This window comes from Rhinolophus sinicus, chromosome 12, assembly GCF_057876585.1.
Source record: "Rhinolophus sinicus isolate RSI-liver-muscle chromosome 12, RSI-T2T, whole genome shotgun sequence".
Taxonomy (NCBI): Eukaryota; Metazoa; Chordata; class Mammalia; order Chiroptera; family Rhinolophidae; genus Rhinolophus; species Rhinolophus sinicus.
The window spans coordinates 17408023-17435818 of NC_142512.1; the positions used below are offsets into that span (position 1 = coordinate 17408023).

The 27796-nt window shown below is 46.5% G+C and overlaps 1 protein-coding gene across 1 annotated transcript; it reads left to right on the top strand.

The window, feature by feature from the left end:
• The first annotated feature begins 6 nt into the window (after positions 1 to 6).
• Positions 7 to 27666, top strand: SHPK (sedoheptulokinase). The gene is made up of 7 exons (XM_019743836.3): positions 7 to 567; positions 6528 to 6669; positions 15988 to 16171; positions 16716 to 16868; positions 17820 to 17995; positions 21363 to 21563; positions 25090 to 27666. The coding sequence occupies exons 1-7, from the start codon at positions 394 to 396 to the stop codon at positions 25500 to 25502; spliced, it is 1443 nt and encodes a 480-aa protein (XP_019599395.3). The 5' UTR covers positions 7 to 393; the 3' UTR covers positions 25503 to 27666.
• The last annotated feature ends 130 nt before the right edge of the window (positions 27667 to 27796 follow it).

The window sequence follows — 27796 nt, forward strand, 5'->3', positions numbered from 1 at the left end:
TGGAGGGGCGCAAGCACTCTGGCAGGTTTGGGAGCTCGGTTCTCAGGAAGGATTAAGTCACTTTTGGGGACACAGAGGCTCTCGGAGCCCGGAGCGCCTGTCGGCGAACTTCGCACTGCTTTGGAGAGTAAAGCAGGGACTCTCCTGGTGAGGTACTTGCCGCCACTGTCGTGGAACCTTTAGGTCCCGCCTTCCGCCGCCTGTCTGTCTGTGGTTGGACTGGCTGCGAGGGGTGCGCGGGGCTCTGCTTTCCTCGGCCAATGGGAAGACGAGCAGCTTCACGTTGAGTGTGGCTGGAGGATTGGCAGGCGAGGCCCCGCCTCGGCGCCTAGGTCCCTGCTGAAGTGTGAGGGAGGGAGCGCCTCCGAGGCGACGAGACCTACGCCGTTCCCTATGGCCATGGCTACACCGTCGGTCACTCTCGGCATCGACCTGGGCACCACATCTGTGAAGGCGGCGGTGGTGGAGGCGGCGCCCGGCCACCCATCGGGGTTCGTGGTACTGGCCAGCTGTGTCCGGGCTACGCGGGCCGAGGCGGCGGCCCCGAGCGCGGCGACTGCGCCCCAGGTGAGGCAGCGCCCTGGAGCCGCGCCGCCTCCAGGAGCCTCCTGACAACCCTCTTCCTTCTCAAGGAGGCCTTCCCGACATCCCCATTCCTCAGAGAAGTCTCCCTGACTGCTCCAGGCTGCCTGATCTCCGCCTGCCTGCCACAGCTCCCCTGATCCGTTAGGCCTGGTCCCAGGAGGTTTCCTAGCTGCTGACACCGATCTCCCACTCTGGCCTCCTCTAGGGGCCTTGTCCATGGCGCTGTATCCCCTTGCTCTCTGCCCTCCACTTTCTGTACCCTGACCCGCGGGGGAATTCCTCTCCTTGTGTAAAGTGGAATGACGGGCCTCAGGCCTCCCTATCATTCTAGCTGCTCTTTGCTCACACCTGCCTGTGTCCTCAAGTTCAGCTTGTTCCCCAGGGCAAAGTTTGGGTTTTCCTCTGGAAGTCAGATGCAGAATCAGGCCTAACCCTAGAGGAATGTGGACTGAGGGGCTCAGACATCTGGTCAACAAAAATCTCACCGGCGGGCCGGCCGCCAGTCCCCAAAGGATGAGACATCTTGGAGGAAACACAGACAGACAGAAAGACAGAAAGATCTTGGAGGAAAGACAGAAAGACATTGAGAGATACCTCTATTAGAAAAAGATCGGGTTGATAATTATACACTACAACTGTTATCTTATAAAATTTAGTAATAATACACCGCAACTAGTATCTTGTGAAAGCTACATGATAGAAATGGAGAATGTCATCGTAGTGGGCTCTGTTGTGAAATGTGCCTTCAGAAAGGGTGTCAATCCTCAGAGCTGATAAATTCCCCGAAAAAGGTAGCTCTATGTTCATTTGATTGACAATAGAAATTAATATCAAAGAACTTTCTGAGTAACCTCATGACTTTTTTCTGTGTCTCAGCTTGTTCTTCTCCTAGTTGAAATAGGTGGCCTCTATGGCCCCTTCTAGCCACAAACCTCGATTTTCTGAGCCAAGTCCCACTCCCAAGAGCTTTGTTTTTCTCAAGCTCTTGCCACATATCTGGAGTCAGTTCTTTAGGGTTCAGAGTCCATCTTGCTCAGAAACATTTCAGAGGATAAAGGTTTCAGGAGCACATTGCATTTTCATGGAGGCTTTCAAAATTAGTTTGTTCGGGACATGCGTTTTAGAATGATTATCTCACTTCCTGGACTATGAGATGGAGGCAGAGTCAGCTCTGACCCTGTGGAGGTGAGCAGAAGAGCCAGGATTACAGAGAGTGGGCTTAGTCCGTGCCCTTTCCTCTTGTCATAGGGCCACTTCTTGAACACTACTCTCCCCACTTCCCCCAGCATTCAACAGGCTGTTCTGTGTTTACAGGCATAACCAGTGCACCACACCTGCCTAATGAAGGGTTTGCTGGGGAGCCAGTAATAGCCCCCTTTGAATCCCCCGCATGTGTGTTGTGCCCTTGGACAAACAGCATTCCTGTAATTTCATCTATAGTGGGATTTCTCAACCTTAGCACTGTTGATTTTTTTGAGTTGGAAGGTTCTTTGTTGTGCCTTGGGCTGTCCTGTGCCTTGTAGGATGTTTAGCAGCATCCCTGGCCTCGACCCACTATATGCCAGTGGAACCCTCCTCCCCAGCTGTGACATCCACAAATGTTTCCATGTTGCCAAGTGTCCGCTAGGGGACAAAAATCACCTCTGGGGGGAGAACCACTGATCCATAGAAATAGCTGATGACTCTGTCCTTTCCTCAGGACCATATTTCTCACTCTTTAGAAGTATTGTGTATACCATGGTCAAGCTTCGCTGCATGCGGAAGGTCAGGCTTTTAGGTATTTGCCACCAGGGTTTTTGACGGAAGCTCTGACTTTCTTGAGTTATTAATTTTTCCTCTCTGGGCCTCAGTTGTAAAAAGGGGTGTCACGGAGGAGGGTTGAATGAGATTCTAAGGTCATTTTTCTTTTTTTTTTTTAAAGTATACCACTTTAATATTTTTTTCCAGAGACAATTTCTTTAGTCCTTAAGGACTTAGCTCCTTGCTTGGGCTTTGGTGGAGGTCGTGTGGCAGTGCCCGCAGGTCTAAATCTGGGTGGGGGTGTTCTGTCCTTTCAGGCTTCAGGAGAGTGATTCCCGATTACCTTGCTGTGAATGGCATAACTCACACAGTAATGTAGTTACACATACAACTTGGGAAAAGCAGATAGGCTCCAAGACACTGACCTCAGAAATGTCCCTAATGGCTGCGGCCTCTACTATGTTTCCAATAACGAACTTCTTATTTATTTATATTTTATTAGTTTTTTATTAGTATTTTATAGTATTTTATATATTAGTATTTTATTAGTTTCATTTATTAGCTTTATTAGTTTTTAATAAATATATTAAAAATATTTATTTTATTAGTTACATTATTATTCACAATGTAATAGACATTTATCATTTAAGTCCCTCACATAGTGACAACCCCCCTCCCCCATCTACTACCCCTCTGACATCGCATACAGCCATTACATTTCCACTGTCTCTACTCCTAATGCTGTACTCCACTTCATGTAACCATATATATATATATATATATATATATATATATATATATAAACTTGTAGTTGACATTCATTATTGTTCAGCTTCAGCTTCAGGCGTACAGTGCAGTGATCAGGCATCTACATCATCCCCGAGGTGATCTCCCTAATGAGACAAGTTCCAATGACGAACTTCTTAATGGCCTTGTCCTTGGGCACGCATCGGGCACAGCTGGTGCGTCGCCTAGGCTGCACATGGCTTGGCCCTTTTTGGCACGACCATTGGTCCTTCTTTTCTTGGTCATCTAGGAAATGAGGACCTAAGAGACTGTAAGTTCTCTTTTCAAATCTAAGTCCTAGGATTTGATCTGGATGTAGACCCATTGATACTCTGAACCAAGGAATGGGGGCCGCGCTTTTCCTGTTACATGGTGGGTATACCCATTGTCTGTCTTCCATCACACTCACTGCTAAACTCGAGCGAACTGCTGAACACGGACCGTCTCCTTGACTTCACTCCCATATGGCCTGTTTCCCTCCTCACTATCCCCACCCACACAACTCACCCACGCTGGGCCCATTTTAAACAGCAGCTCCTCTGTCCGGGGTTGATGCACCATCTGTTGGCCACATGGGAACTCTTTAAACCAGAAATGTCCAATAAAAATTCGAGCCACAAATGTGAGCCACACCAATAATGCTCAATTTTCTAGTAGCCATATTTAAAAAAAGTAAAAAGTAACAGGTGAAATGAATTCTAATTACATATTTTATTTAACCCAGTATTTCCAACATAGTAGCATTGTAATATGTAATAATTTGTATAAAATTATTAATGACATATTGTACATTCTTCCCCCCCCCCCATACTACATCTGAAACCTGGTCTGTATTTTACACTTACAGCACCTCTCAATTCAGGTTAGCCACAGGTGGCTAATGACTGCAGGTCTAAACAAATGTCTTTTCCCTGCTTACTTCTTTCTTCCCTCACTGTCTTCTTTCTTCCCTCCTTGGGGAACCGTGCACAGTCATGCCCCGTCTCTTTACCCATCTTTCCCTGCCAAGTCAGTTCTGCTGTAGTCTCTCCTATATATGAAGAGTCTTGTTAGGATCTGGAGATGCCTCCTCAGGAAAATGAGTTGTGCTCCCTCTCTATTCCTTCTTCCCCGGTTCTACCCCTCTTCACCTCTCCTTTGTTCATGCTTATGAGCAAAGAATTGCCCCTACCCAAGGCCAGCTGGCTGAAGGGCAAGTGAGGGGTTTGCTCCAAGAAGGGGGGGCCTGTACTCTCCCTGGAGGGAAGCAAGGGGTCTGAGGGCTCAGTCGTCAAATGCTTTTCCAAGACCCTCAGCTTTTTCAGTTCCCCAAGCAACAGATTAAATTTATTAAGGGCTCAGCCACATTCTGTTTTCCTCTTTTGACTTTTCCATGGATTCTTCTAGGTGTTATATAAATATAAGTTTATTTTGTGCCTGGAGGTGATTTCTATGTGGCAGAAACATTTTACTTTGGTTGAAATCAAAATAATTTAGAACCCTAGTTCTTATTTAAGCTTTTAATTTACCTTATAAATCTTATTCCATTTATGAGTCTAACATGAACCATCATTTTTGAGGGCCTTTGAATAATACTTAATCCCATCGTAGTTAATTAAATATCTTAGCTGTTTTAAACTGCAGTTATACATTTAATATATTTTCTAGGCATTGCAGTTGTCTGACCTAAATCCCCTGATTACCTGAAAATAAGACCTGGCTGGACAATCAGCTCTAATGTGTCTTTTTTTTTTTTTTTTAAGATTTTATTGGGGAAGGAGAACAGGACTTTATTGGAGAACAGTGTGTACTTCCAGGATTTTTTCCAAGTCAAGTTGTTGTCCTTTCAATCTTAGTTGTGGAGGGTGCAGTTCAGCTCCAGGTCCAGTTGCCGTTGTTAGTTGTAGGGGGCATAGCCCACCATCCTTTGCAGGAGTCGGGAGTCGAACCGGCAACCTTGTGGTTGAGAGCCCACTGGCCCATGTAGGAATTGAACCGGCAGCCTTCGGAGTTAGGAGCATGGAGCTCCAACTGCCTGAGCCACCAGGCCGGCCCCTATAATGTGTCTTTTGGAGCAAAAATTAATATAAGACCCAGTATTACATTACATTACATTACATTATATTATTATTATATTACATTATATAAGACCGGATCTTATATTAAAGTAAGACCAGGTCTTATATTAACTTTTGCTCCAAAAGACGCATTAGAGCTGATTGTACAGCTAGGTCTTATTTTCGGGGAAACATGGTCTTTTCAGAATAGTTCTTATAAATCTAATAAATTAAATATACAACTATGCAAACCTCAAATGTTCTTAAATGTTTCAAATCCTTTTGTACATATGGTGAGATTTGAACTTATAATCACAAATCTAGATCAGTTACTCAGTTTCACATTTTATTTTTTTTTGTTTTTCTTTTCCTTTTTGTTTTTTCAATTTCACATTTTAAAATTGGAGTTAAAAAAAGTAATCTAGGCCAAATTGTCTTAAACATATATATTTGCTTAAAATACCAAATAGTCAAAGATTCCTTGAGCACAATATGAATCACATAGGAATGATTCTTTTAAACACTCATGTTTAATTGATCATTCCATTTTGAAATGTACTTATTCACCAAGAAAACAATGATGTCACTTGGGTTGCTTTCCCAGGTGCATATTTTGTGGTGGCCTCCTTAGCTTACTGAGACTTCTTTCTGATTAGAGGCATCCGCTGGGATGGGGTGGGACCCTGGAGTCCTGTTCCTAGTCTCTCTGACAAGGACTTCATAATTTAAAGGAGGAGGTAGTCATGAAATGCAGATTTCTTAGGTTTGAGTCACATTGTTGCCTACTTTGGAAGTTAGTCTGTACCTCCCACCCATTTGGATGTACTGCTGGATTGAATTTAATATTGCTTTAGCTCTGAGATACCGCAATGCATTTTCCCATCTGACTCCAAAGACTTTTCCAAATCCTGATTTCTTGCCTATACCATTCCTGCCAGGTTCCCCCCTGCTGTGTTCCAACCGTCTCTTATCCCTTCCTCTATGTGCGTTGCGAAAGACCCTGACCTTATTTCTCTTTACAGCATGGTCTGTCTTGTGTTTTCCTGTCTTTCCTGCTAGACGTAACTTCCTATAAGGCAGGGACAGTGCTTTTCTCAGCTGACAGTCACAGTGGAGGAGCGAGCCTGGGCCATTTGTCAAACCTAATCTGTAGCAGTGCCTCAATCTGCGAAGGGAGGGAGTGGAACCTCAGGCGCCACATTCCAACTCCACGCGCTGCTGGAGGTGGTGGAGAAGTCTCAGTCTCACATCTCTTCCCTGACACTGGTCAGCACGCGATCCCAATGGAATTATCAGGGCAGCCACCACCCAGGGACTCCCTGGAGGCCTCTGCCTGCCTGTCTGTATGCCCTTGCTCAACGTATCCTGTTCTATTTCCAGGCGCGGGAGCAGGATGTGAGTAGAATCATCCAAGCCCTAAACGAATGCCTTGCTGCCCTTCCCCAGCAGGCGCTCCGGAAAGTCTGTGGCATCGGAGTGTCAGGGCAGATGCATGGAGTCATGTTTTGGAAAACAGGCCAAGGTATGCTGGGCTCTGGGGATAATCGCGTGCTAACAATCACTGTGGACGAGAAAAGTGCTGCCCAGGGCTGTCTGAAGGGTCAGGTTACCCTGTAGTGGGGATGACACGGCACATGCTGCCTCTTCTCGTGCGTGTACATCCTGTCTGGGACAAACGTGTCACGAATAAGTGCACTATCCACTCACACATCATCTGCTCAATAGCCAGGAATAGGGAGAGGGGGAAGGCTGAGTTGCCTCTGATTCCCTGTGGGATGCCACGGCGTGGATTTCCCACAACTTCTTCTTTATCTGTGTGAGTGTCTCAGAGCGTCACTGCCAACATCTAAGAGGTTCGTGTCGCTGTAAAAGATGCCAAGACACAGAGGAAACACTTCTGAATTTGGGTGTAGTTTCTGCTGTTTAACATAATCACAGGTATTTGTGATTTTCAAATTCCAGGGTGTGTCCTTTTATGGGCTCAGTTGCTAGCTAAGCATTATGTAGTTGGTCATCTTATATCAGCTCTGCCACAGTGCAGACGTGGGTGACTTGTTCCAGGAGGAGAATTAAGCCAGTTAAATATCAATGAGCACTTTACATGCCAAGTGCTGGGCTAAAGATGTTACCTGCGTGAGCCGTCAAACTTTCCCAACACCCTTATGACAGAGGTTACAGGACTGTTCTCATTGTGCAGATGAGAAGTTGAGATTCCGAGAGGTTAAAAGAGTATGCTCGGGGTCATATGGCAGCAAGTGGCGCCTCCAGGTTTTGACCCTAGGTCTGTCTGACTTCAGACGCTGAGCTTTGAAAGGCCTCTGGGGGCACCAGAGCTATGGGAGGGCACAATAGCTCAACGAAGGGAGGAGCTGCCCAACAGAATGTCCAAGGAAGGATTAGTCTCCTGTAGGAAGTTGTATGCTTCTTGTTATGGCAAGTGTTGGAAATATATTTTCTTTATTATAAAAAATTTTGTATTGACATAAAAGTAGGGAGAGTAGTATAATGAACCGACACATACCCATCACCCAGCTTCCAAAATACCAGTATTTTACTGCAGGTGTCTTAAGCAGAGGATGGATGGCTACTTTGGGGGAGAGGGGGGCTGTAGTTGAGGGGATTTGAACATTGGATTCACCCCTTCCTGCCTGGAGAGTCAGCGATTCTGATTCCTCTGGGCCATGTGAGTGGTGACCTGCCTCTCAGCAGCATGACTGATGCCTAGTGACGCATCCTATGACCAGTCCCTGGGATGGGCTGGTACCGGTAGAAGCCAGTGCAGCCTCCCTCCTTTCCCCCTTCCCTCTCATCTGCCTGTTTTCAGGCCAGCTGGGCCCACAGGACCTGCTTGGCTCCAATCAGTAGCAGGAGCAGAAGGCCAATTAGGGCGTTAGACCTGACCTCTCAGAGGGAGTCTAGGTTGTAAAAGCTTTTTAAACTCCTTAATTTTGCATTAACGAGTATAAATGTCCTTTTAATACTAAAACCCATCCCAAAGAGGACAGCAGAGCTCTAACGATTGTGGTCTGGTCACACGCCGTCCTTTCTGCCCATCTCCTGGACTCTGTAACAACCACACAAACCATGGCTCACCTCGCTGGAGACAGCTGCTTAATATTTCATTGAGCCAGCCCGCATGCCTTCTTGTTTTGTTTTCTGTTTCTGGGAAGGAGGAAAGCCACTGTTTGACGATGATGATACCTGCTTAGCAGAGTTAGGTGAAATCATATTTGGGATCGAGTTGTTCTGCTTTTAACGGCGGCCATCATTCAGTTTGGGTTCAGTACCTACAACATGTAAAGCTGTGTGCTGGGCCCCGGGGGAGACATAGAAAGAAGTGGTTGAAGCCCTCACTTTCCAGGGCACATTCAAGGCAGTCAACCTGAGCAGAGAGCTAAGTGCTTCCATGCGGGTACAAACGAGCCAGCTGAAGGAGAGGAGAGGCAATGACCAGTGTCTTCTGAGACGGCTGTGGTTATGCCTGTTTCCAGACTCCATTTTCAGGCTCAGTCATAGTAGGAGAGAAGTGGGGATCGTAAAACCAAGCTAAAAGGCAAGCAGCAGACGGGGAAGAAATGTTTGCTAGTCTATAGTAGAAAAAGAATGAATATGGGTACATATAAAGAACTACTAACAAGGAAAGGACAGGTGGCCCTGTGGGAAAATGGGCAAAGCAGAAGGACAGGCAGTTCCTAGAGCAGGAAATATAAATGGCTAAGAGGCATATGAAAAGATGCTCAAGGTCATTAGTTATTAGGGAAGCCCAGACGAAAACAGTAATGAGAAACCATTTGCCACCCATTGGACTGTAAGAAATCAAAGTTTGATAATGTCAGGAGTTGGCAAAGGGGGTGGAAAATTGGTCTTTCAAGTACCACTGTTGGCAGTGTCAGTCAGCATAGCCATTTTGGAGGGCCATTTGGTGGGTAAGGTAGCTGCTACCAAAAGAAAAAAAAATAAGATAGCTGCTATGACTGTAGGCAAAAAAGGGGCTACATACTAAACCTGAGAAGCTCAGGGGAGGCCAGCATAGCGGGCCCTACAAACTCAGAGACCGAAATTAACCACAGAGGATGGTCTGAACAAAAATTCCTAAGAGCAGGTCATGGCCCGTAGTCACATCCTTGGCCTGTAACTTCCTTGACAAAGGTCAGTCTTTACCTTAAGTGAGCCTGTCTATTGTCTTTTTACATCTAAGATAACATACACTTGGAATATCAGAGTAATTCCTTTTTCTGTATCCCCCCCAGGGCACAACCCACTGTACCAGAGCAGGAGACCACAGAACCCCTCATTGTTCTCTTGTTCCCCAAATACCATCTCTATGTGCTGTACTCGTTCATTGTTAACTATCCTGCACCCACCAATGTAAAAAAAGTATGTGTGTCTTCATTGTACTTTTCATCTAATCCCAGAGATTTCCCCGCTTTGCTTTCTCTCACCCCTTAATCTACCCCCAATGGATTTCAAGTAACCCTCCTTACGTCTCCTCCTTTGATTCTAATGTATAAAATAAGCTGCAAAACTGCCATTTTCCAGAGCATTTTCTTAATCCATTGAGGTTTTGCTCCCCAGCAGTTGTCGTCAGGTTGACTCACATAAACTCATTAGACGTCTCTACAGGTTTAGATGTTTCTGACGTTGACTTGTCTCAATAGCGCTGCTACTTGGAATCTGTTCAGCAAAAGTGCTTTAACATGTATGTGTGTAAGAAGGCATAATCGTGGTCGTTCACTGCATCTGTTTTTATAGTAGTGGAAACTGTGACATTTAAGTATAAGACAATGATTAAAAAAGTGTTGGTATGCCCACGCTGTAGATTGATAGACAGTAGTTAAAAAGAACAAAGTAGGGGCCGGCCCCATGGCCCAGGCAGTTAGAGCTCCATGCTCCTAACTCCGAAGGCTGCCGGTTCGATTCCCACATGGGCCAGTGGGCTCTCAACCACAAGGTTGCCAGTTCAATTCCTCGAGTCCTGCAAGGGATGGTGGGCAGCGCCCCCTGCAGCTAAGATTGAACACAGCACCTTGAGCTGAGCTGCAGCTGAGCTCCCAGATGGCTCAGTTGGTTGGAGCGCAGGCTCTCAACCACAAGGTTGTCAGTTCGACTCCCGCAAGGGATGGTGGGCTGTGCCCCCTGCAACTAGCAAGGGCAACTGGACCTGGAGCTGAGCTGTGCCCTCCACAACTAAGACTGAAAGGACAACAACTTGACTTGGAAAAAAGTCCTGGAAGTACACTCTGTTTCCCAATAAAGTCCTGTTCCCTTTCCCCAATAAAATCTTAAAAAAAAAAAAAAAAGAATAAGGTACATTCATGTTTGTTGACATAGGAGGAACTCTAGAACATGTTGTTGGATGATAAAAACAACCCCTAGAAAAATAAATGCAGCACAGTATTATTTGTTTTGTAAAAATAAACAAAAACAAAACCCAACCCAAATCAACCAAACCAAACAAATTATGTGTCCATGTAAAAATTTTGGATGGTTACCCCACAAGTGCTGACAGAGACAGAAAGGAGGCTGGGACTCAGGTGGAGATGGTCGAGCTGTCCTTTTGCTTTATCTGTAATATTGGAACATTTTATGTGGAGAATGCATTCATTTATCACCTGTGTAATTAAAAAATTAAAAATATATCAGTTCTTTACTAGAGAGAGAGAGAGAGAGAGAGAGAGAGAGATTTGTCAGGCCAGATTCTGAAACAGGCTACTTGAATTAAATCCTGGTTCTACCACTTAGTAGCTAGGTGACCTTTGGTAAAAATTTTTAAATTTATCTTTTCTTTATTTTTCTTATGTGTAAAGTGGGGGTAATTGTCACATCTATGTTATAAGACTATTATGTAGATTAAATGAATTAATATTTTTAAAGTGCTTTGAACACTACTTGGTACATGGTAAGAGCTCCATATTTGTTTTATAACACAAACAAAATAAAAATGATAGTCTAAAAAGTAAAAAAAAAAAAAACAATCAAAAGAGTTTTGGATGCAGATAAAGGGGTTGAACAAAAGCTGCAGTGATCCAGCTTTAGGGCTGGGCTAAGAATCTCAGCTTTAGGTTTAGGTCGAAATGAGGGTAGACCACTCCCGGGAGAACCATCCCCACCCCTGGGTGATACATGACATGCTTCACATGTGTGCATCTGTAACCTGCCTCCCTGGTCTTCTGGGTAGTGGCCAGGGATGCTAAGTAGAGATTGACAAAATCCCTCAGAACCTTCGCCTGGCTGTCCCATCTATCTGCAACATGTATCCCCAGATATTCTTAGGGCTCACTCCCTTATTCTGTTCAGGTCTCTCCTCACATGTCACCTCAGAGAGGACTTCCTTGATCACCCGCCAACCATCTATCGCTCTAGTCCCTTACCCTGCTGTATATTTCTACCTAGCAACTAAAAGTACCTGATATCCTGTATTTGCTTGTTTGTAGTCGGTATCCCTAGCATATAAGTCTCATGAAAGCAGTGACTTTTCCTTGTTCACCACTGTAGTCTCAGGGACTAGAACAAGTGCCTACTACATATTAGATGCTCAATAAACATATCATTCAATCATGCATATACGTATGAATGAATGAATTAATAAATGAAGGGATGTTTCATGGCCTGAGGGGCAGTTAAATCTCTTTCTTTGGTTCCTAAGGAGCACATTTGTAAGAAAATGTATAATGGTCGTGGCTCCCAAATCTGGGGTCCGAGATCAAACACAGCCATGAAACAGCTTTATGTGGGGCGTTGCCCTGTTTTGCTTTATGGCAGCACTGCTCTGCAGTGGAGGCCAGAGTTTCATCTCCACCCATTAGATTTAGAGTGTTCTTGATTACTGATAACTTTTCTTTCTTTTTTTTTTAGATTTTTTATTGGGGAAGGGGAACAGGACTTTATTGGGGAACAGTGTGTACTTCCAGGCCTGTTTTTTTTTTTCTCCAAGTCAAGTTGTTGTCCTTTCAGTCCTAGTTGTGGAGGGCGCAGCTCAGCTCCAGGTCCAGCCGCCCTTGCTAGTTGCAGGGGGCGCTACCCACCATCCCTTGTGGAACTTGAGGAATCGAACTGGCAACCTTGTGGTTGAGAGCCCTTGCGCCAACCAACTGAGCCATCCGGGAGGCAGCTCAGCTCAAGGTGCCGTGCTCAATCCCAGTTGCAGGGGGCGCTGCCCATCATCCCCTGCGGGACTCGAGGAATCGAACTGGCAACCTTGTGGTTGAGAGCCCACCGGCCCATTTGGGAGTCCAACCGGCAGCCTTCGGAGCCAGGAGCATGGAGCTCTAACTGCCTGAGCCACCGGGCTGGCCCCCTGATAACTTTTCTTGACTGTCAACATTCTTTTCCCGTTGAGCTGCAGTAGTTGTATTTATATTGCATGGCAGTGTGGGAAATATCCCTTGTATGAGAAGAAGAGCAAAACTCATATAATGGGGTATATTCTCTTTCTTGAAGGCTGCTGGAAAAGTCTGAGACCATGGACAGAGGTTAGAAGGTCAAGGTTCACGGTCATTTCATCATTATCATCATCACTAACATTCATCGGGTACTTACTGTGTGTCAGGCATTGTTCTAAGTGCTTTACATGTGTTAACTCATTTAATACATACAACCCTACATACTCAATACACACAGCACACAACCCTAGCTCTAACTCTCACCGTTCCCTTTGCTACTAGTCTGAGAGAGTCAAGTCAACACACAGGCAGAAAGGGCCACCAGGATCCAGGAGAGAGAGTTATAAGCGCCTCTACCTCTGGACTTCCAGATGCAGTTGCCACCAAGACACTGAACTAGCTTGACTGCAGTTTCTTTACCCCAAGATGGATTTCAGAGGAATTATAAGAGAAAAACACCAGGGAAGGGGAGAACACTGTGAGAAAGCCTGGCGTGATGGGGCTGGTATGTGTGGCTTGGTGGTTTGGGTCTGGGGCGAGAGGCAGCCAGCCTGGTCTGTGGAAGGATAGACTAGGAGGCAGAACCGCTCATTTCCCTGGCTTGCCATAGCTTCGGGACAAGCCGCACCTTCCCCCACACCTACAGGAACTCAGGGGTCTTCAGGAATAAAGTCGAGGCAGTGGAGAAAAACAGGTGTCCCTGGCCAAACCCCAAGGATAGTGACCTATAATCTAAGGGTCCTCTTAACATTGTTTCTTCTGGAGGGCAGAGGAAAAATCCTGACTTGAGGAGATATTTTACAGGGTGGGATAGCTTAGCTATGGATCCAGCCCAGCACTAAGCCATCCTCTCCAACCCCTCAGGGCTGAAAGGGACTGAGGTCTGGTCCATTTACATATTGCCTGATGGAGTAGCCAGTACTCCTAGAGCAAAATGATTTCACAAGTTGGGATAAGAAGACTTTTGAAGAGCACAATGGTTTCACAAGAAAAACATCATACTGGGTTATTTGATGGAGATTCTATCAGAAGCAGAACTACTAGAATGGACAGACTAAGAATTTAAAATGAGGTTGACATAATACTAAAATATATTAAAGGAAGATGTTAGCAAGGAAACAATACAAAGAAAACAGAAAGAACCAAGGAGAAATATTAGGTATGAAAAATATAATAGTTGAAATAAAGGAGGTAATAGATGGGATTAATAGCAGAATCGATAGCATTTCAGAACAAGTAGAGAATGAAAGATCAGATTGAGGCAGTCTCTCAGAAGGAAGAATGAGAGGACAAATAAGTGGAAAATATAAAAGAAAAGTTAAGAGACATTGAGATGTAAACAGAAACACTAGTATCTGATTAATAGGAAACTCAGAAAGGGAAAATTAAAAGTGGTAGAGGAGGAAATATTTGAAGAATTAATGGAGAAAAATGTTCCATAATTGGCAAAATAAGATGTAATGCCCCAGACTGAAAGGGCCCATAGAATGTTAAAGAAGAGAGAGAAAGAAAACCCTGGCTAGTTCTATTGTAGTGAACTTTCTAGGATTTCAAAGACAAAGAGAAAATTCCAAAAGCTTAAAGAGTGAAAGATCAGATCTCATGTAAAAGAGTTAGAAGCAGATTGACATTAATTTTTTTTTCCAAAAGCAATATTCTATGTAAAAGGCAATAGAAGAGTATTTTGGTTCTGTATTGCTACGTAACAAACTACCTCCAAACTCAGTGATTTAAAACAGTAACCATTTTATCATATCTTGTGACTCTTGGGGCCGGAATTGGACAGGGCTCAGCTGACTGATCTTCTACTCTACATGGAGTATTACGGAGGTTGCTTGGGAGTTTTCATTTGGTGGACAGACTGGTCTGGAGGGTTCCGGATGGTTCTCCCCAAAGCCTGGTGCCTTGGTGGGGAAGGCTGGAAGGCTGGCTCAGCTGGGGATGGTTTGCCAGATGCCTACATGTGACTTCTCTACATATTCTCTCCAGCATGGTGGCCTCAGGGTAGTGAGACTTCTTACATGGTAGCAGGCTTCCCCTGAGTGAGCTCTCCAAGAGGCTCTGTTGGGAGCTGAAACACTTCTTATCCTAACCTTGGGAGTCCTAGGATGTCATTCCTGCCACATTTGTCTCAGTCCAGCAAGTCACCAAAGGCTAGTTCTGATTCCAGGAAAGAGAATTTAGACTCTACCGCTTCATGGAGGAGTAGGAAGTAATTTGTGGCCATCTACCACAAATCTACAAATAGTGTTGTTTTATTTTTTTATTTTTATTTTTTTTTAAAGATTTTATTGGGGAAGGGGAACAGGACTTTATTGGGGGAACAGTGTGCACTTCCAGGACTTTTTTCCAAGTCAAGTTGTTGTCCTTTCAATCTTAGTTGTGGAGGGTGCAGCTCAGCTTCAAGTTGTCCTTTCGGTCTTAGTTGTGGAGGGCGCAGCTCAGCTCCAGGTCCAGTTGCCATTGCTAGCTGCAGGGGGCGCAGCCCACCATCCCTTGCGGGAGTAGAACCAGCAACCTTGTAGTTGAGAGGACACACTCCAACCAACTGAGCCATCCGGGAGCCCAGCGGCAGCTCAGCTCCAGGTGCCGTGTTCAATCTTAGTTGCAGGGGGCGCAGCCCACCATCCCTTGCGGGACTCGAGGAGTTGAACCGGCAACCATGTGGTTGAGAGCCCACTGGCCCATGTGGGAATGTTCGATTCCCGAATTGGCAGCCTTCGGAGTTAGGAGCATGGAGCTCCCACTGCCTGAGCCACAGGGCGGCCCCAAATAGTGTTCTTAAGTATAGAAGAAAAGGAACTTAGAACCTAGAATATTGTAGCTGGTCAAACTGTCATTCAAATAGGAGGATATGAAAAGGCATTCTGAGGCAATAGGCCTTCAGACACTTTGCCAAGAAAGACCTACACTGGAAACAGTTTTGGATGAAATTTTTAATAAGAGCAGAGAAAAATCCAGAAGCTGTTTCAAGAGATAAATGAAGTAAAGATGGCCAGATTCCTTAGTAGTTTGATGTCTAAAAATCAATTAGCTAAGACCAAAGGAAAAGAGAAAATATATCCTTGATCATCCAGAATCAAGTCTAGATCATATCAGCATGATGGGGGTTGGAAGGACAGAGATTAGGGGATTTGAGAGTGTGCCACGGTTCTTAGCTGGGAGAGGGGGAGGAGGTATAATATCAACTTTAAAAAATGACAAAAAAGGAACATAGAAGAAGTGGGACAAATGGAGGGAGTCAGCAGCTTACCTAGGATCACATAGCCATTGGTGGTGGAGCCGGTGCTAAAACCCAGGCGCTTTGATAATAGAACCCATGTGTGAGTGAAGTGGGTGAAGCATTGTCATGAGTCATACGGTCTGTGCTAGAACGTCACTAGCAGAGTAGTCTCGTGGATATGCTGGTGCTGGTCAGTGGCTCTTTTCTCTGATTTGGATAATCTCCTTTGTTCCAGGCTGTGAATGGACAGAGGGAGGGGCCGCCCGTGTATTCCAGCCCAGAGCTGTGAGCCAACTGGTCACATGGCAGGATGGCCGGTGTAGCAGCGAGTTCCTGGCTTCTCTGCCCCAGCCAGAGTCCCATCTCAGTGTGGCCACCGGATTTGGCTGTGCAACCATCTTCTGGCTTTTGAAAAATAGGTACAGACCACTGTTTGAATTGGGTGCTGCATTTCCAGGGAAAGGAGACTGGCCAGGGGGCTGCACTCTAGCCGGTCAATGTCACCTCGCCTTCTGGAGAATCCCTCAATGAGTATGGCTTGCCACAGGGTGTGGTCACAGACCAAGCCTTGGTCTAGAACTGCTTCATTTCCCGGAGGGCTCTCTATTTGTTATCCTGTTCTAACCCCGAGGTGGAAAAGGGGGCCAGAGAGGACAAGGGGTGCCGAGGGTCATGTGGGGAGCTTGTGGTGGGGGCAGGGCTGCTGAGAACGACGGACGTTCTGCTTTCCCAGGTAGAGTGTATCCCGTCGGGACTACCCTCCCCTAATGACAGCTTTGCTTGGCGTCACTGGGAGGGCCTCAGCGCAGGAGGTCTATCTGGGGGAGCCTGTGGGGTTCTGGCTGCCCCCCAGCTATGCCATGTCTAGCCCACACTGCCCACAGCTAGGTGGCGCAGCTAGTGGCGCACGCGCTGGCAGGTCACTGTCAGACTGTGCTGAATTGTTTCCGGTGTGAACAACAGCCCAGAGTTCCTGAAGTCGTACGATGCAGCGGGCACCATCCACGACTACGTGGTTGCCATGCTGTGTGGCTTGCCCAGACCCCTGATGTCTGACCAGAATGCCGCTAGCTGGGGATATTTCAACACCCAGAGCCAAACCTGGAACGTGGAGATGTGAGTATAACCTTGCATGCTTGTTCCAGCGGAAGGGCTGAATCTTTAGAGCGAGAGCTTCATGGGGGCTTTCCGGTTTGGGAAGAGTGGGGGATTCCAAGAGGCCAGGGTGCTAACGCCACCCGTCCCCACAGCCTGTTCCAGTCACTGGGCATGGGTGGGCCTGGCGGCAAGTGAAGCCCTTGGAGAGGCTCCCCCAAAGTCACCCAGACCTGGGTTGGGCTCCCCAGTTCTCTGTGACCCAGGTCTAGCCTGTAGATTTCAATAAACAACTTTTACTCTTTAATATGTTTTAAAATAAGGTGAAGAAATGAAAGTGGTAGGCATGAGGGATGCCTTCTGAGTTCTGTTTAAACAATCATTTGCCTTTTCAGGTCCAGAAGTCCAGTGCCCACTAAGTTCACTTCCTTCAGGGCCCCAATTCTGAGCTCTGTAATAAAACAAAAAGCACCTGGTAGTTCAGGTAAAGGACTTTCTAGCATGTTTTGTAAAATTGGCAGCCCCATATTCACTAACCCGAGTGATGAATGCATTTGGTATTCAGGAGATGACCAGTGGGTTTGACTTTGGTTTGGCCTGTGCTAACCAACATTGACTTTGCCCTGAAACTCTGGCTGCCTCCCTTTGCAGCAGAGTCTTCAAACGCAGGGGGCTGGATGCCCGGGGTTATCTGGCTCTTATCTAATCCGTCCTGATCCTCCCTGCTTACACTGCTTGTTTTCTTCCCCTCAAGGCCAATCCCAAGCTGTTGAAAGCCAGTGTTTATTTTTTTAAAAACCTATTTCTCCTGGTTTTAGAAAAGCCAACTGAGGTCCCTGTGAAAACACTGGCATGTATCCTCCCTTCTCCTATTTGTATCCTATAGCACTTTCCTTTGCTGAGGTTCCTGGAAACCATAAAACCCAGAAAACCAAGCACTAGGTAAATACACTGTCCACTTTCGGTTTGCAGATTGAGGGCCTCGGGCTTTCCTGTCCACCTGCTCCCGGATGTTGCCCAGCCTGCCAGCGTGGCAGGCAGGACTTCCCAGGCGTGGTTTGAAATCCCAAAGGGGACACAGGTGGGCGTGGCGTTGGGTGATTTACAGGCCTCTGTCTATTCCTGTATGGCCCAAAGGACCGATGCAGGTAAGTCTCCTCAGATTCTACTCTGTGTGAGGGTCCAAGGGGCGCACATACCTGGCAGCCTCACCATCCTGTCAGTCATTATTCTGGAAACATGAAAGTCACCCCCATCCCTACAGGTGAAGCCCCTGCTTGGGGAGGTTATCATCCAGCAGGGCCAGTTCCATCCCTGACCGCCGTCTGTGCCTTTCTTCTCTAGGGCCAGGGGAGGGAAGTGACTCTATCTAGTTGGCTGGTTTCTATGCAACTCCATGACCAAGAAAATATATTAGTAGATTAAGGTTTCTTATTTTGTGTTTGTCAATGAAAGTTCCATCCCATCTGATTAGATGTGCAGAGTCTTTTCTGTATTTTAGTGTAAGAGAGTTACAGTGAGGTGGAGGCATCAGTCTAGGGCAGGGGTTGACAAGCTTTTTCTGTAAAGGACCAGATAATAAGTAGTGTAGGCTTTGTGGGCCACATGGTTTCTGTCATAACTATGTAACTCTGCTGTTGGAATATGAAAGCAGCCATAGCCAATATATGAATGAATGGGCCCAGCTACGTTCCACCAATACAACTATTTATAGATACTGAAATGTGAGTTTCATATAATTTTCATGTGTCATGAAATATTCTCCTTTTGATTTCTTTTCAACCATGTGAAAATGGAAGAACATCTACTGGGATTGTAAACTAGTACAGCCCCTTTGGAAAACAGTCTGGCAGTTCTGCAAAAGTTAAACGTGGAGCTACCATGTGACCCAAGAGAACTGAAAACACATATCCACACACAGACTCGTACATAAATGTTCCTAGCAGCATTATTTATAATAGGCCAAAAGTATGAAACAATGCCCATCAACTGATAAACGGATTAAAAAAAGGTGGTGTATCCACACAGCTAAAATGCTACATGTGAGTGAAAGTGAAAGGAATGAATAAAGCTCATCACAAAAGACCATATATTATTGTCTGATTCCATTCCTATGAAATGTCCACAATAGACAAATCCGTAGAGACAGAAAGCAGATTAATGTTTGCCAGGGGTGGGAAGGGGAGAGGGTGATTGCTAACAGGTACGGGGAGTCTTTGGAGTAATGAAAATGTTCTAAAATTAGATTGTGGTGGTGGTTGTACAACTCTGTGAATATCCTAAAAATCCCTGAATTGTGTACTTTAAAGGGGTATATTTTATAGTGAATTTATATGAATTACATCTCAGGAAAGCTATTAGTACAAAAAAAAAAAAAAAAAGTGAAAGCTGTTCTTAGCTCCTGGGCCATCCCAAAAGAGATGGGCTGGATATGGTCTATGAGCTGTCATTTGCCCATCCCTGGGCTAGGGTAGAATTTGGGCCTGTCTGCCCAAGCAGGATGGTTGCGGGATATGTTTCATTTGATCCTCCCAGCAGCCTGGCTGAACGAGTCCAATTTGGAAGTCCCTTGTTATCAAGGCGATCAGAGAATTCATTCATCTTACCTAGGTTCTCTTTAACATCACATCCTGTTTTCCTCCATCAGTTAGAACGATTACAATCCGCCCTCGAATTTAAAAATTCTGACCTGCACTCTATCCTCTGTGTAGTATTTTCCTATTTCATTCCATTATTAAGAAATAACATTTCAAGTGACTGATTTTGTTTTGTTTTTGGTAGTGATTCCTGTTAATTCAAGATTAGCTGAGAGGGAAAGGTGAAAATCTGCCAGTTTTCTTTGCACATGTATGTGATAAAATCGTTTAAGGTCAAAAATGTTCAAAACTTTTTCTCCCAAATTTTCAATGAAAATCGGTGCCCCAGGAAAAGAGGCTAAATTGATCCTGTGAGTTTTAGTTTTCCCAGTACACCATCTCTTTCCTTATATAAACCTTCATCTCAAAGCATGAATGTCAGGGAACTCACGTGGGCTTTGGAGTCCAGCCCTCAGGCCTGGGTTGGAATTTCAGCCCCTCTCTTCCATCTGGCATGACCTTGGGCAGGCGACTTTTCTTCCAGAGCCCTCGTCATCATCCACAGCAAGGGTGATGATGTCTTCTCATGAGGCAGTTGTAGGGGTGCACTGGGGTACTGCTGCCTGTAAAGGCCTAGTTCTTTCCTCCTACCTGGTGGTTTTCAAATCTTAGGCCTTTGTAGGCCCTTAGCCTGCAAAGGGCTGTCCTGTGCCTGGATGTAAATGTGCTCTCTGTGTGGTGAGTGAGGGGCTCGTCAAATGGGAAGAAGGTGAGATTTAGGCTCCCTCTTCACTGAGCCGGTTGTAGTCTCTGGTTCCAGATGGGGGCTAGTAGCCTGTGCTCAGCTGTGCTGTGTCCATGGATCCCCATGGGCCCCCATCATTGACACCCTCATCTGAGGGGACAGGTGCGGGCACATTGCTTTTGGTTTATAGTTATGGGGAAAGGCTCGATGGGGCAGAAAGTAGATGTTATTGGCTTTCTGAGATTTGTTTTTGCTGTCCTTGCTTCTAAGCCCCCAGTAGGTGGGAAAGTCGAATGCTGACCTGTATAAGTTTGGCCCCCGACAGATGGAGAGCAGGGTTTTTGGTCAGGTCTTGTGAGAAATGGAAAAGAGACTCCTGGAATGGTACAGTCTGCATGCTCCGGCCTCGATCTAAAGGAGAAAATCGTTCCCTCTGTGCTGGGTCTCATTAAGAAAATGAGAAGGAGGTGGAATTTGCCAAAAATGAATGAGACCTCTGAAGGGAATAAAACATTTGGGCTGAGGTCTTACTCTGTGTAAATAGTTGTCTATTGCTGTGTAACAAATCACTCCATATGTAGTTGCCTAAAACAGCCAACAGTTGTTAGCTCACCCAGTTTCTCTTTTTGTGTCTGTGCCTGGGTTTGAAATTCGTTTTGTAAATATCTGTGTTTAAAATAGATGATGCAGTTTCTGCGAGTCAGGAATCTGGGTGTAGCTGGAGGGTCTGGCTCAAGGCCCCTCAGGAGATTGCTGTCAAGCTGTCGGAGGGCTGGCACTGCCCTCATCTGAAGGCTTGCCCAGGCCTGGAGGGTCCACTTCTCAGTTCCCTCATATGGCTGTTGGCAGGAGGCCTCAGCTCGTTGCCACGGGGGCCTTGCCGTGGTGCTGTTCAGAACACAGTACCTGCCTCTCCCAGAGCAAGTGAGCCAAGAGAGAGGCTGCAGTGTCTTTTTATGACCTCATCTTCAAAGTCACACGCTGTTACTTCTGCTTTATTCCCTCCATTAGAAGCAAGTCACTGAGTATGGCCCACACTTCCGGGGAGGGGAACGAGGCTCTCCTGAAAGGAGCAGTGTTCAAAGAATTTGTGGACATGTTCCTAAAACCAGCACGCTCTCCCCCTGCCCTATTGTGACTTGTGACTTCTGAGTGTGCCCGACAGGCCTAACCTCCGCTTTCCTTGCACCCCAGTTCTCAACATGAGCACTTCGGTTCAGCTGGTGGCTGCCATGCCTTCAGGATTCCAGCCGGCACAGACTCCAGACCCTGCGGCCCCAGTTGCCTACTTCCCATACTTTGACAGGACCTACCTGGCAGTGGCAGCGTCACTCAATGGGGGCAACGTGCTCGCCACGTTCGTTCACATGCTGGTCCAGTGGATGGCGGATCTAGGTAAGGTGTGGCCCCCACAGCGGTGTGCTGTCTTTTCCACGTGGCAGTGTCTTGGTGCTGCACGTGCCGTGGAAGCACGTTCTAGATTCATGTCTCAGACCCAGCCATCCTTTCTTCCTTAGGGATCTGCGCTTGTAGCCTTCTTTCCTCTCGTTTTCTGAGCTGCCATCACCTAGTCTCTGTTTTGAGAGGGCACCTTCTCCTCTAACCTAGACTGTGGAGTATCATAAGAGTCTCCCAGCTCTCCCCTGCCCCACGGTCTCATTTTCTCTGCCAGTAAGCGCCTGGTTCCTTGCATTTGAGGTTTTACTTCTGATGACTACCGACAGATGAAAATAAAAGGGTCAAACACGAATGAGGGAAAAGACTCCTGGTATTTTACAATCTTATGAAATCCTCATAGCATTTAATCGTGGCGAATAGTTCCTGACTCCCTTTCTGAGCGAGCTCCCTCCTGGGTACTGGTGCCCTCCTGCTCTCTTCTTTCATTTTCAGAGTAGGGTCGATCAGGCCTTCCCTCTGCTCTACATTTATAGGGAAACACGAAATCTCCCTCCTCCAGGAGAGGTTCCCTTTCCAAGCACTTCAAATAGACATGAAATTTCTGGTCAGCCGTCCAGGTTTAGGGAAATCATGTTCCTCTATCTAATGCATTGGTTACCTGTAGGAACTCAAAATCACGTCATTCCAGGAAACCCCCTACACAGTCAGGGAGCCATGGGACGCTCTTAGGGTCAGTCATGCAGACAAGTGTTGCATGTGGGTCTGTTCAGGCTGGCCAGGAAGGTCAGGATTGCTGTGTGTGTGTGTGTGTGTGTGTGTGTGTGTGTGTGTGTGTGTCCATTCTGCCCCTGTGGCTGGGGTCTCCTCTGGAAGGCTTCATTTAAGTCATAGAACTTTGATTTCGTTTTGCCTTGCATCAGAAAAAGTTTTCAAGATGCAACACCAGTTTTCAGAACCTAGATGTTGTTTACCGAGTCTGCTGGTGTTTTTCTTTATACAGAAGTGACTATTTTTCTTACCCCTGAAAGAAGTGGTAATATTTAATTTCTCTGTAAGACCCTTAAAGAAAAAAGTCTTTTGTGTTTTCATGGTTCTCATTTTGAGGAAACTGTGTTTTGAAGGTTAGTATCTTACATACCTTAACCTTTTATGAAATTTTTACAGTTATGTCATTTGATTGAAAAAACATAATTGCAAATATAATAAAATGTACTTAGATAAAAGACGTACTTTTAAAACCAAAAATGGCCATGTTAAAGCATAAAATACAAAATGAAACTTGCTCTATTCAGAACACCATCCTATATTTGCGTTATATTCCAGAGGCTGGAACAAGGGGTTCCTTCCTCACGTGGTAAATTAGAGCAGAGACTCTGAAGCAGGATGGCCTGAGTTTGAATCCCAGCTCTGCGACTTGTGTGTGCCTTTGGGCAGGTCATTTAACTCTGGTATGCTTTGCTTCCTGTATCTGAAAAGGGGGGTCATTCTAGTGCCTACCTCAAAGGACTGTGAGGATTAAGTGAGTTAATATTGCGAAGCACTTAGAACGGTGTCTGGCCCATAGTAAGTGCCATGTAACGCTTGCGAAATAAGCATAGTGTGGTGGGTGCAACCTAGGAGAGTGGCCTCAGTTCCCAGCTCTGTCCCCAAGTCATTATGTGGCCTGGGTAAGTCCCTTCCCTTTTGTGAGTTTCCAGCTCTGATGTTCTGTGGTTCTAAGCCCATGGTGTGGACATTTGGCTACTCGTAGCAGTTCACCCCGCCAGTAGATTCCAAGGAGGTGCTGAGCCAAGGGACGCAGACACAGGGCTGGGAGCCAGGTCTCTCAGGCCGCTAGCTGGTATCCACCTTCCTTCAGGTGCTCCATTAAGTCTGGGCTGTGGCCCAAGTGGTCCCCAGTGAGAAAGAACACTTTCTTTCCACAGTTCCTTAAAAAATATTTTGAATTTTGGTTAGGGAAACACAAACACATCATTATTATTTTTAAACTGTAGAGTTTATTTGGATCTCAACAGTTTTTCCACTAATGTCTTTCTCTGTTCTAGGATCCCATCCAGGATACCATGTTACATTTAAGTCATCATAGCTCCTTAGTGTCTCTGTCTTCTATTTGAGCGATCTGTTTTTTTCCTTTTTTGTCCCCTTTCCCTTTTACCCATTAGTTTGGTGGTTTTATGTTTATATCTATTCTTGTAGAAGTTTCCAACACACTGTGTTTCCTAGGATATGGAGAGACAGTCACTGTTACACGTTGCTGTGTGGTGTAAATTGGTACAACTCGTAAGGAGGAAATGTCATGTGAATTTCTTTTGATCCAGCAGTTCCCCTTCAAGGACTCAGTCCTACAGATTTATGTACTTGTACACATGTGCTAGGTGACCCACCAAACACGTGATTTTTTCCTGCTATTTTAGTAGGATTTCTAGAAGGAGAAGAAAGATACTTATATTCATTCTGCCATGTTTAATCAAAGTCATACTGATCAAATTTTGACTATGATATTTAAATTCTCTCTCTCTCTCTCTCTCTCTCTCTCTCTCTGTCTCTCTCTCTCTCTCTGTCTCTCTCTCTCTCTAGTTCCTGAGCATGTATAGTTGAGTTTCTATAAATTAAATGTGCTCTAGTTCCTGAGCATGTATAGTTGAGTTTCTATAAATTAAATGTGCTCTAGTTCCTGAGCATGTATAGTTGAGTTTCTATAAATTAAATGTGCTCTAGTTCCTGAGCATGTATAGTTGAGTTTCTATAAATTAAATGTGATGACGAGACTCCATGGTGACTCTACGTTGTTGGTTCTTGGCACTGGCCACACACTAGAAATACTTGTGGAGTTTTTAAAACAATGTGGATGTTCTAGTGCCACCTGCAGAAATGTTGATTATTCGGTCTGGGGAGTGGGTGGGGCCTGAGCATAGCATTTTATAAAGGTTCCTCAGCTGATTCTGCTGCCCTCACGTGTTGGTAAGCACCGGTCTAGAACCTTCTCCTCAAAAAGTGCGGTCCTCGGGCAAGCAGTCCTGGTTTCCTCTAGGAGCTGATCACAAATACAGAAGCTCAGGACCCACCTCAGGCACGGGAGTCAGACACTGCATTTGAATAAGGTCCCCAAGTGATTCCTATGCACATTCAAATGTGAGCAGCACTGGTCTGGACTGGTGTTTCTCAGCTTGTGCTGACGGACAGTGTAGAGCGTGGTCAGCCCTGTGACCCTGGGATTTCTGACAGTGCTAGTAAGTCTAGTAGCGTCCGTGATGATACTTACTGACTAGTGTATGCATTATGGCCCCTTGGGACCAAGGGTCTCATAGTTGTGGGATGGTTAGAGCTGGGGTCTGCAGTGAGAGAGCTGGCTGAGATCTGGGGCAGGGCATAGCTAGCCAGACGGTGAGTCCCTGAGACGGAAGCAGCCAGCTGCAGCGAGAAGCAGGGAGTAGATCTCCCCCAGCCCCCTGGGAATTCTATATTGTTTCACCCTGCAGCAAGGGGCGCATGAGTTCTCACAGGTCTTCTCCATTCCTGGCAGGCCTGGAGATTGAAGAATCCACTGTGTACTCACGCGTGATCCAGGCGGCTGCACAGCAGAGAGACACCTGCCTAACCATCACTCCAACAGTGTTGGGCGAGAGGCACCTGCCAGATCAGCTGGCCTCAGTGACCAGAATCTCCTCCTCTGACCTCTCCCTGGGGCACGTGACCCGGGCCCTGTGCCGTGGCATCGTGCAGAACCTGCATTCCATGCTTCCATTTCAGCAGCTTAAAGAGTGGGGCGTGGAGCGGGTGGTCGGCAGTGGGAGTGCGCTGTCCAGGAATGAGGTGCTGAAGCAGGAAGTGCAGAGGGCTTTCCCTTTCCCAGTGTCCTTTGGGCAGGATGTGGACGCAGCTGTGGGGGCAGCGCTGGTCATGTTCCAGAGAAACCTCAAGCAGAAGGAGCCTTAGTCAGCACACTCTGTGGCCAAAGTACTGTTGCAGATTTTATCTGATTAACATTTCTCATGTGATCTTGGGGTCATCCTTTTCCTGGATAGCTCGGTGGGCAGTTTTTAAACAATGCTTCTTCTCAGGCACCATCTTGACCAAGAACCTTCCTTCAGGGCACACTCTGATAATATAGCCAGGAGTCATCAACCAGATCCCAAATCAGTGCCTTCTGAAAGAGACTCTCCTAGGGGCTGGTTGCAAATGTAAATGTGGAAACAAGAAAGAGAGAAAAGGAACAGTAGCCCAGCATTCTGGTCAGCAAGCTCACCTGTGATTCACCTGCAGACAAAGAGAGAATAAATGTGGACTTCAGGCACCAAAAAATCTGGTAGCTCCAAGTAAGAAAAGTGGGCTCCACGTAAGAAAAGAAGACCCTTCCCACCCCGCACCCCACCTCCAGCTTTTGGATTGATTGTTTTTAGGGACGGGAAGCCCAGACTTGGGTCATGCGTGCTGTTGGAAAATTCCTTCTCTAGTGGATTGTACCACACGAGCCCTTCCCAATCTCATTCTCCCCTGGACACAGCTGGTGAGCTGGGGCAGGGGGAAGCCCAAGGACAGTGAGGCAGGCTGGCTGAGATGAAGGTACAGGAGTCTGGCCTGGCCTTCTCACCACGTACTTCCCCTCAAGGACCGCCTGTGCCCCAGACCCTCACAACACAACTGGCATGAAGACATGGAACAGGGAAGGAAAGGTGGATGGCATGACCAGCAAGGGGGATGGATGCTGCATGGCCACCACCACTCGGGCACATTGTTCCCAAGAGTCTAACCAGGCACGAGCAGGACCCTTTTCCAGAGTTGGGTCTATGCAACAGTGGGTTTTGCCCCTGCACAACCCTGGAATCTTTCCAAGGTGAGGGATGCATCCGGACATTCTCCTGCCAGAGGGGATGGTCAGTTTAATGAGACAGGACCCAGCTCTTCTTTCTTTTGGTGTGGCCTTGCTGGCCCACCATGTGTTTCTGCCGTGCAGGACATCCCACTGAGGCAGTGTGCCTACAGGAACCCCTGCAGGGGTCCCTCCGTGGTCAGGAGGATGACTGGAATGGCTTCCAGGACAGGGCCACCATTGCTGCATCTACCTCCAGACTCCCAAGGGCGATCCCAGCCTCAGGCAGACTCTGAGGCACCCAGGCAACTTTGTGTTTGGGAAACAGTCATGTCGTCTCTTTGTAAGCGTCACTTTATGAATTCCATGATTGTCTGAAGCTCTTAGATGAATCTGTCTGGCTGTGCCGATTGAATTTCATATCCTAAAGCTCATTCTTTCAGAGCCTTTTCCCTTTAATAAAAGACACCTGTCTGGTTTGGGAAGACTGTGAGTTACATCAGAGCCATAGAGCTGGGTGCGGGAGGTTGGACCTGATAGCCCTGAGGACTCATTTGTAGGTTCTCCTGCAGAAAGAACCTGTCTGCACCACAGCTCTACCAGGACAAGTGGCCGCAGATCACTCAGGAAAGCCGTGTGATTTTTCTCTCAGAATGAGTTAAGACGCCATCCTTTTTGAGCCCCTGAAGAAGGCTTCTGAGAGAAGGGAAAGGTCAAAAGATAACAGCCGTGTCCGTCAGGAGGAACTGGCCCTCTGACTTCCATTCTCAGGGTGTGTGGTGGAATCTGCAATTATAAAATTAGGAACTAGATGGGTGTTGGACAAGCCCAGGCAGCCCAGCCCAGTGCTGAGCGCGCAGCCCCTTTCCCCGAGTCCACTCTACCTCTGAGGCCTGAGCCTTGCACGTTCTGAGCTTGTCAGCTAACAGTGCTGCTGCCGTTTCTATTGCGTGTGGCCTGGAGCCTCTGCAGAGGAGGTGAGAACAGCTGCCAGAGCCTCGTTTTTCCAGCCTGAAGTCAGAAACCACTACTGCTTCTGCTTTCATTCCCGGGAGGTACCAGGGAGTGTTTGAGACCAGCATGGTCCTCAGGTGAGGAACTGGGCTTTTACAGGTATGGCTGCTGGCAACATCCTGATCTTGGAAGCAAATGGCAGCCTCGCACCTGATTTCCCACCTGATTTGCTTCGGCCAGTAAAATGTGAACTTTAGAAGTGTGTCTAACTATTAAAGTGTGTCTACTTTGCTAACAATTGTCACCCCAATAAACTTCAATTGAAAAAAAAAAAAAGAAGTGTGTCACTTGGAGGCAGAAGCCTTTAGGAGCCAGGGTGTCATTCGCCACACTCCCTTCCCTTGGCCACACTGATTGGAGGTGTCCCAGCGAGTGGAGGCTTGGTCAGCCTTGGTCCTGTGTGAGG

Excerpts from the sequence above, each read along its gene's own strand:
- SHPK (XM_019743836.3), top strand. The coding sequence starts at position 394 with ATGGCCATGGCTACACCGTCGGTCACTCTCGGCATCGACCTGGGCACC. Across the intron at positions 16,172-16,715 it reads TTCTGGCTTTTGAAAAATAG|CCCAGAGTTCCTGAAGTCGT; the intron begins GTACAGACCACT and ends TGTGAACAACAG. Across the intron at positions 16,869-17,819 it reads CAAACCTGGAACGTGGAGAT|ATTGAGGGCCTCGGGCTTTC; the intron begins GTGAGTATAACC and ends TTCGGTTTGCAG.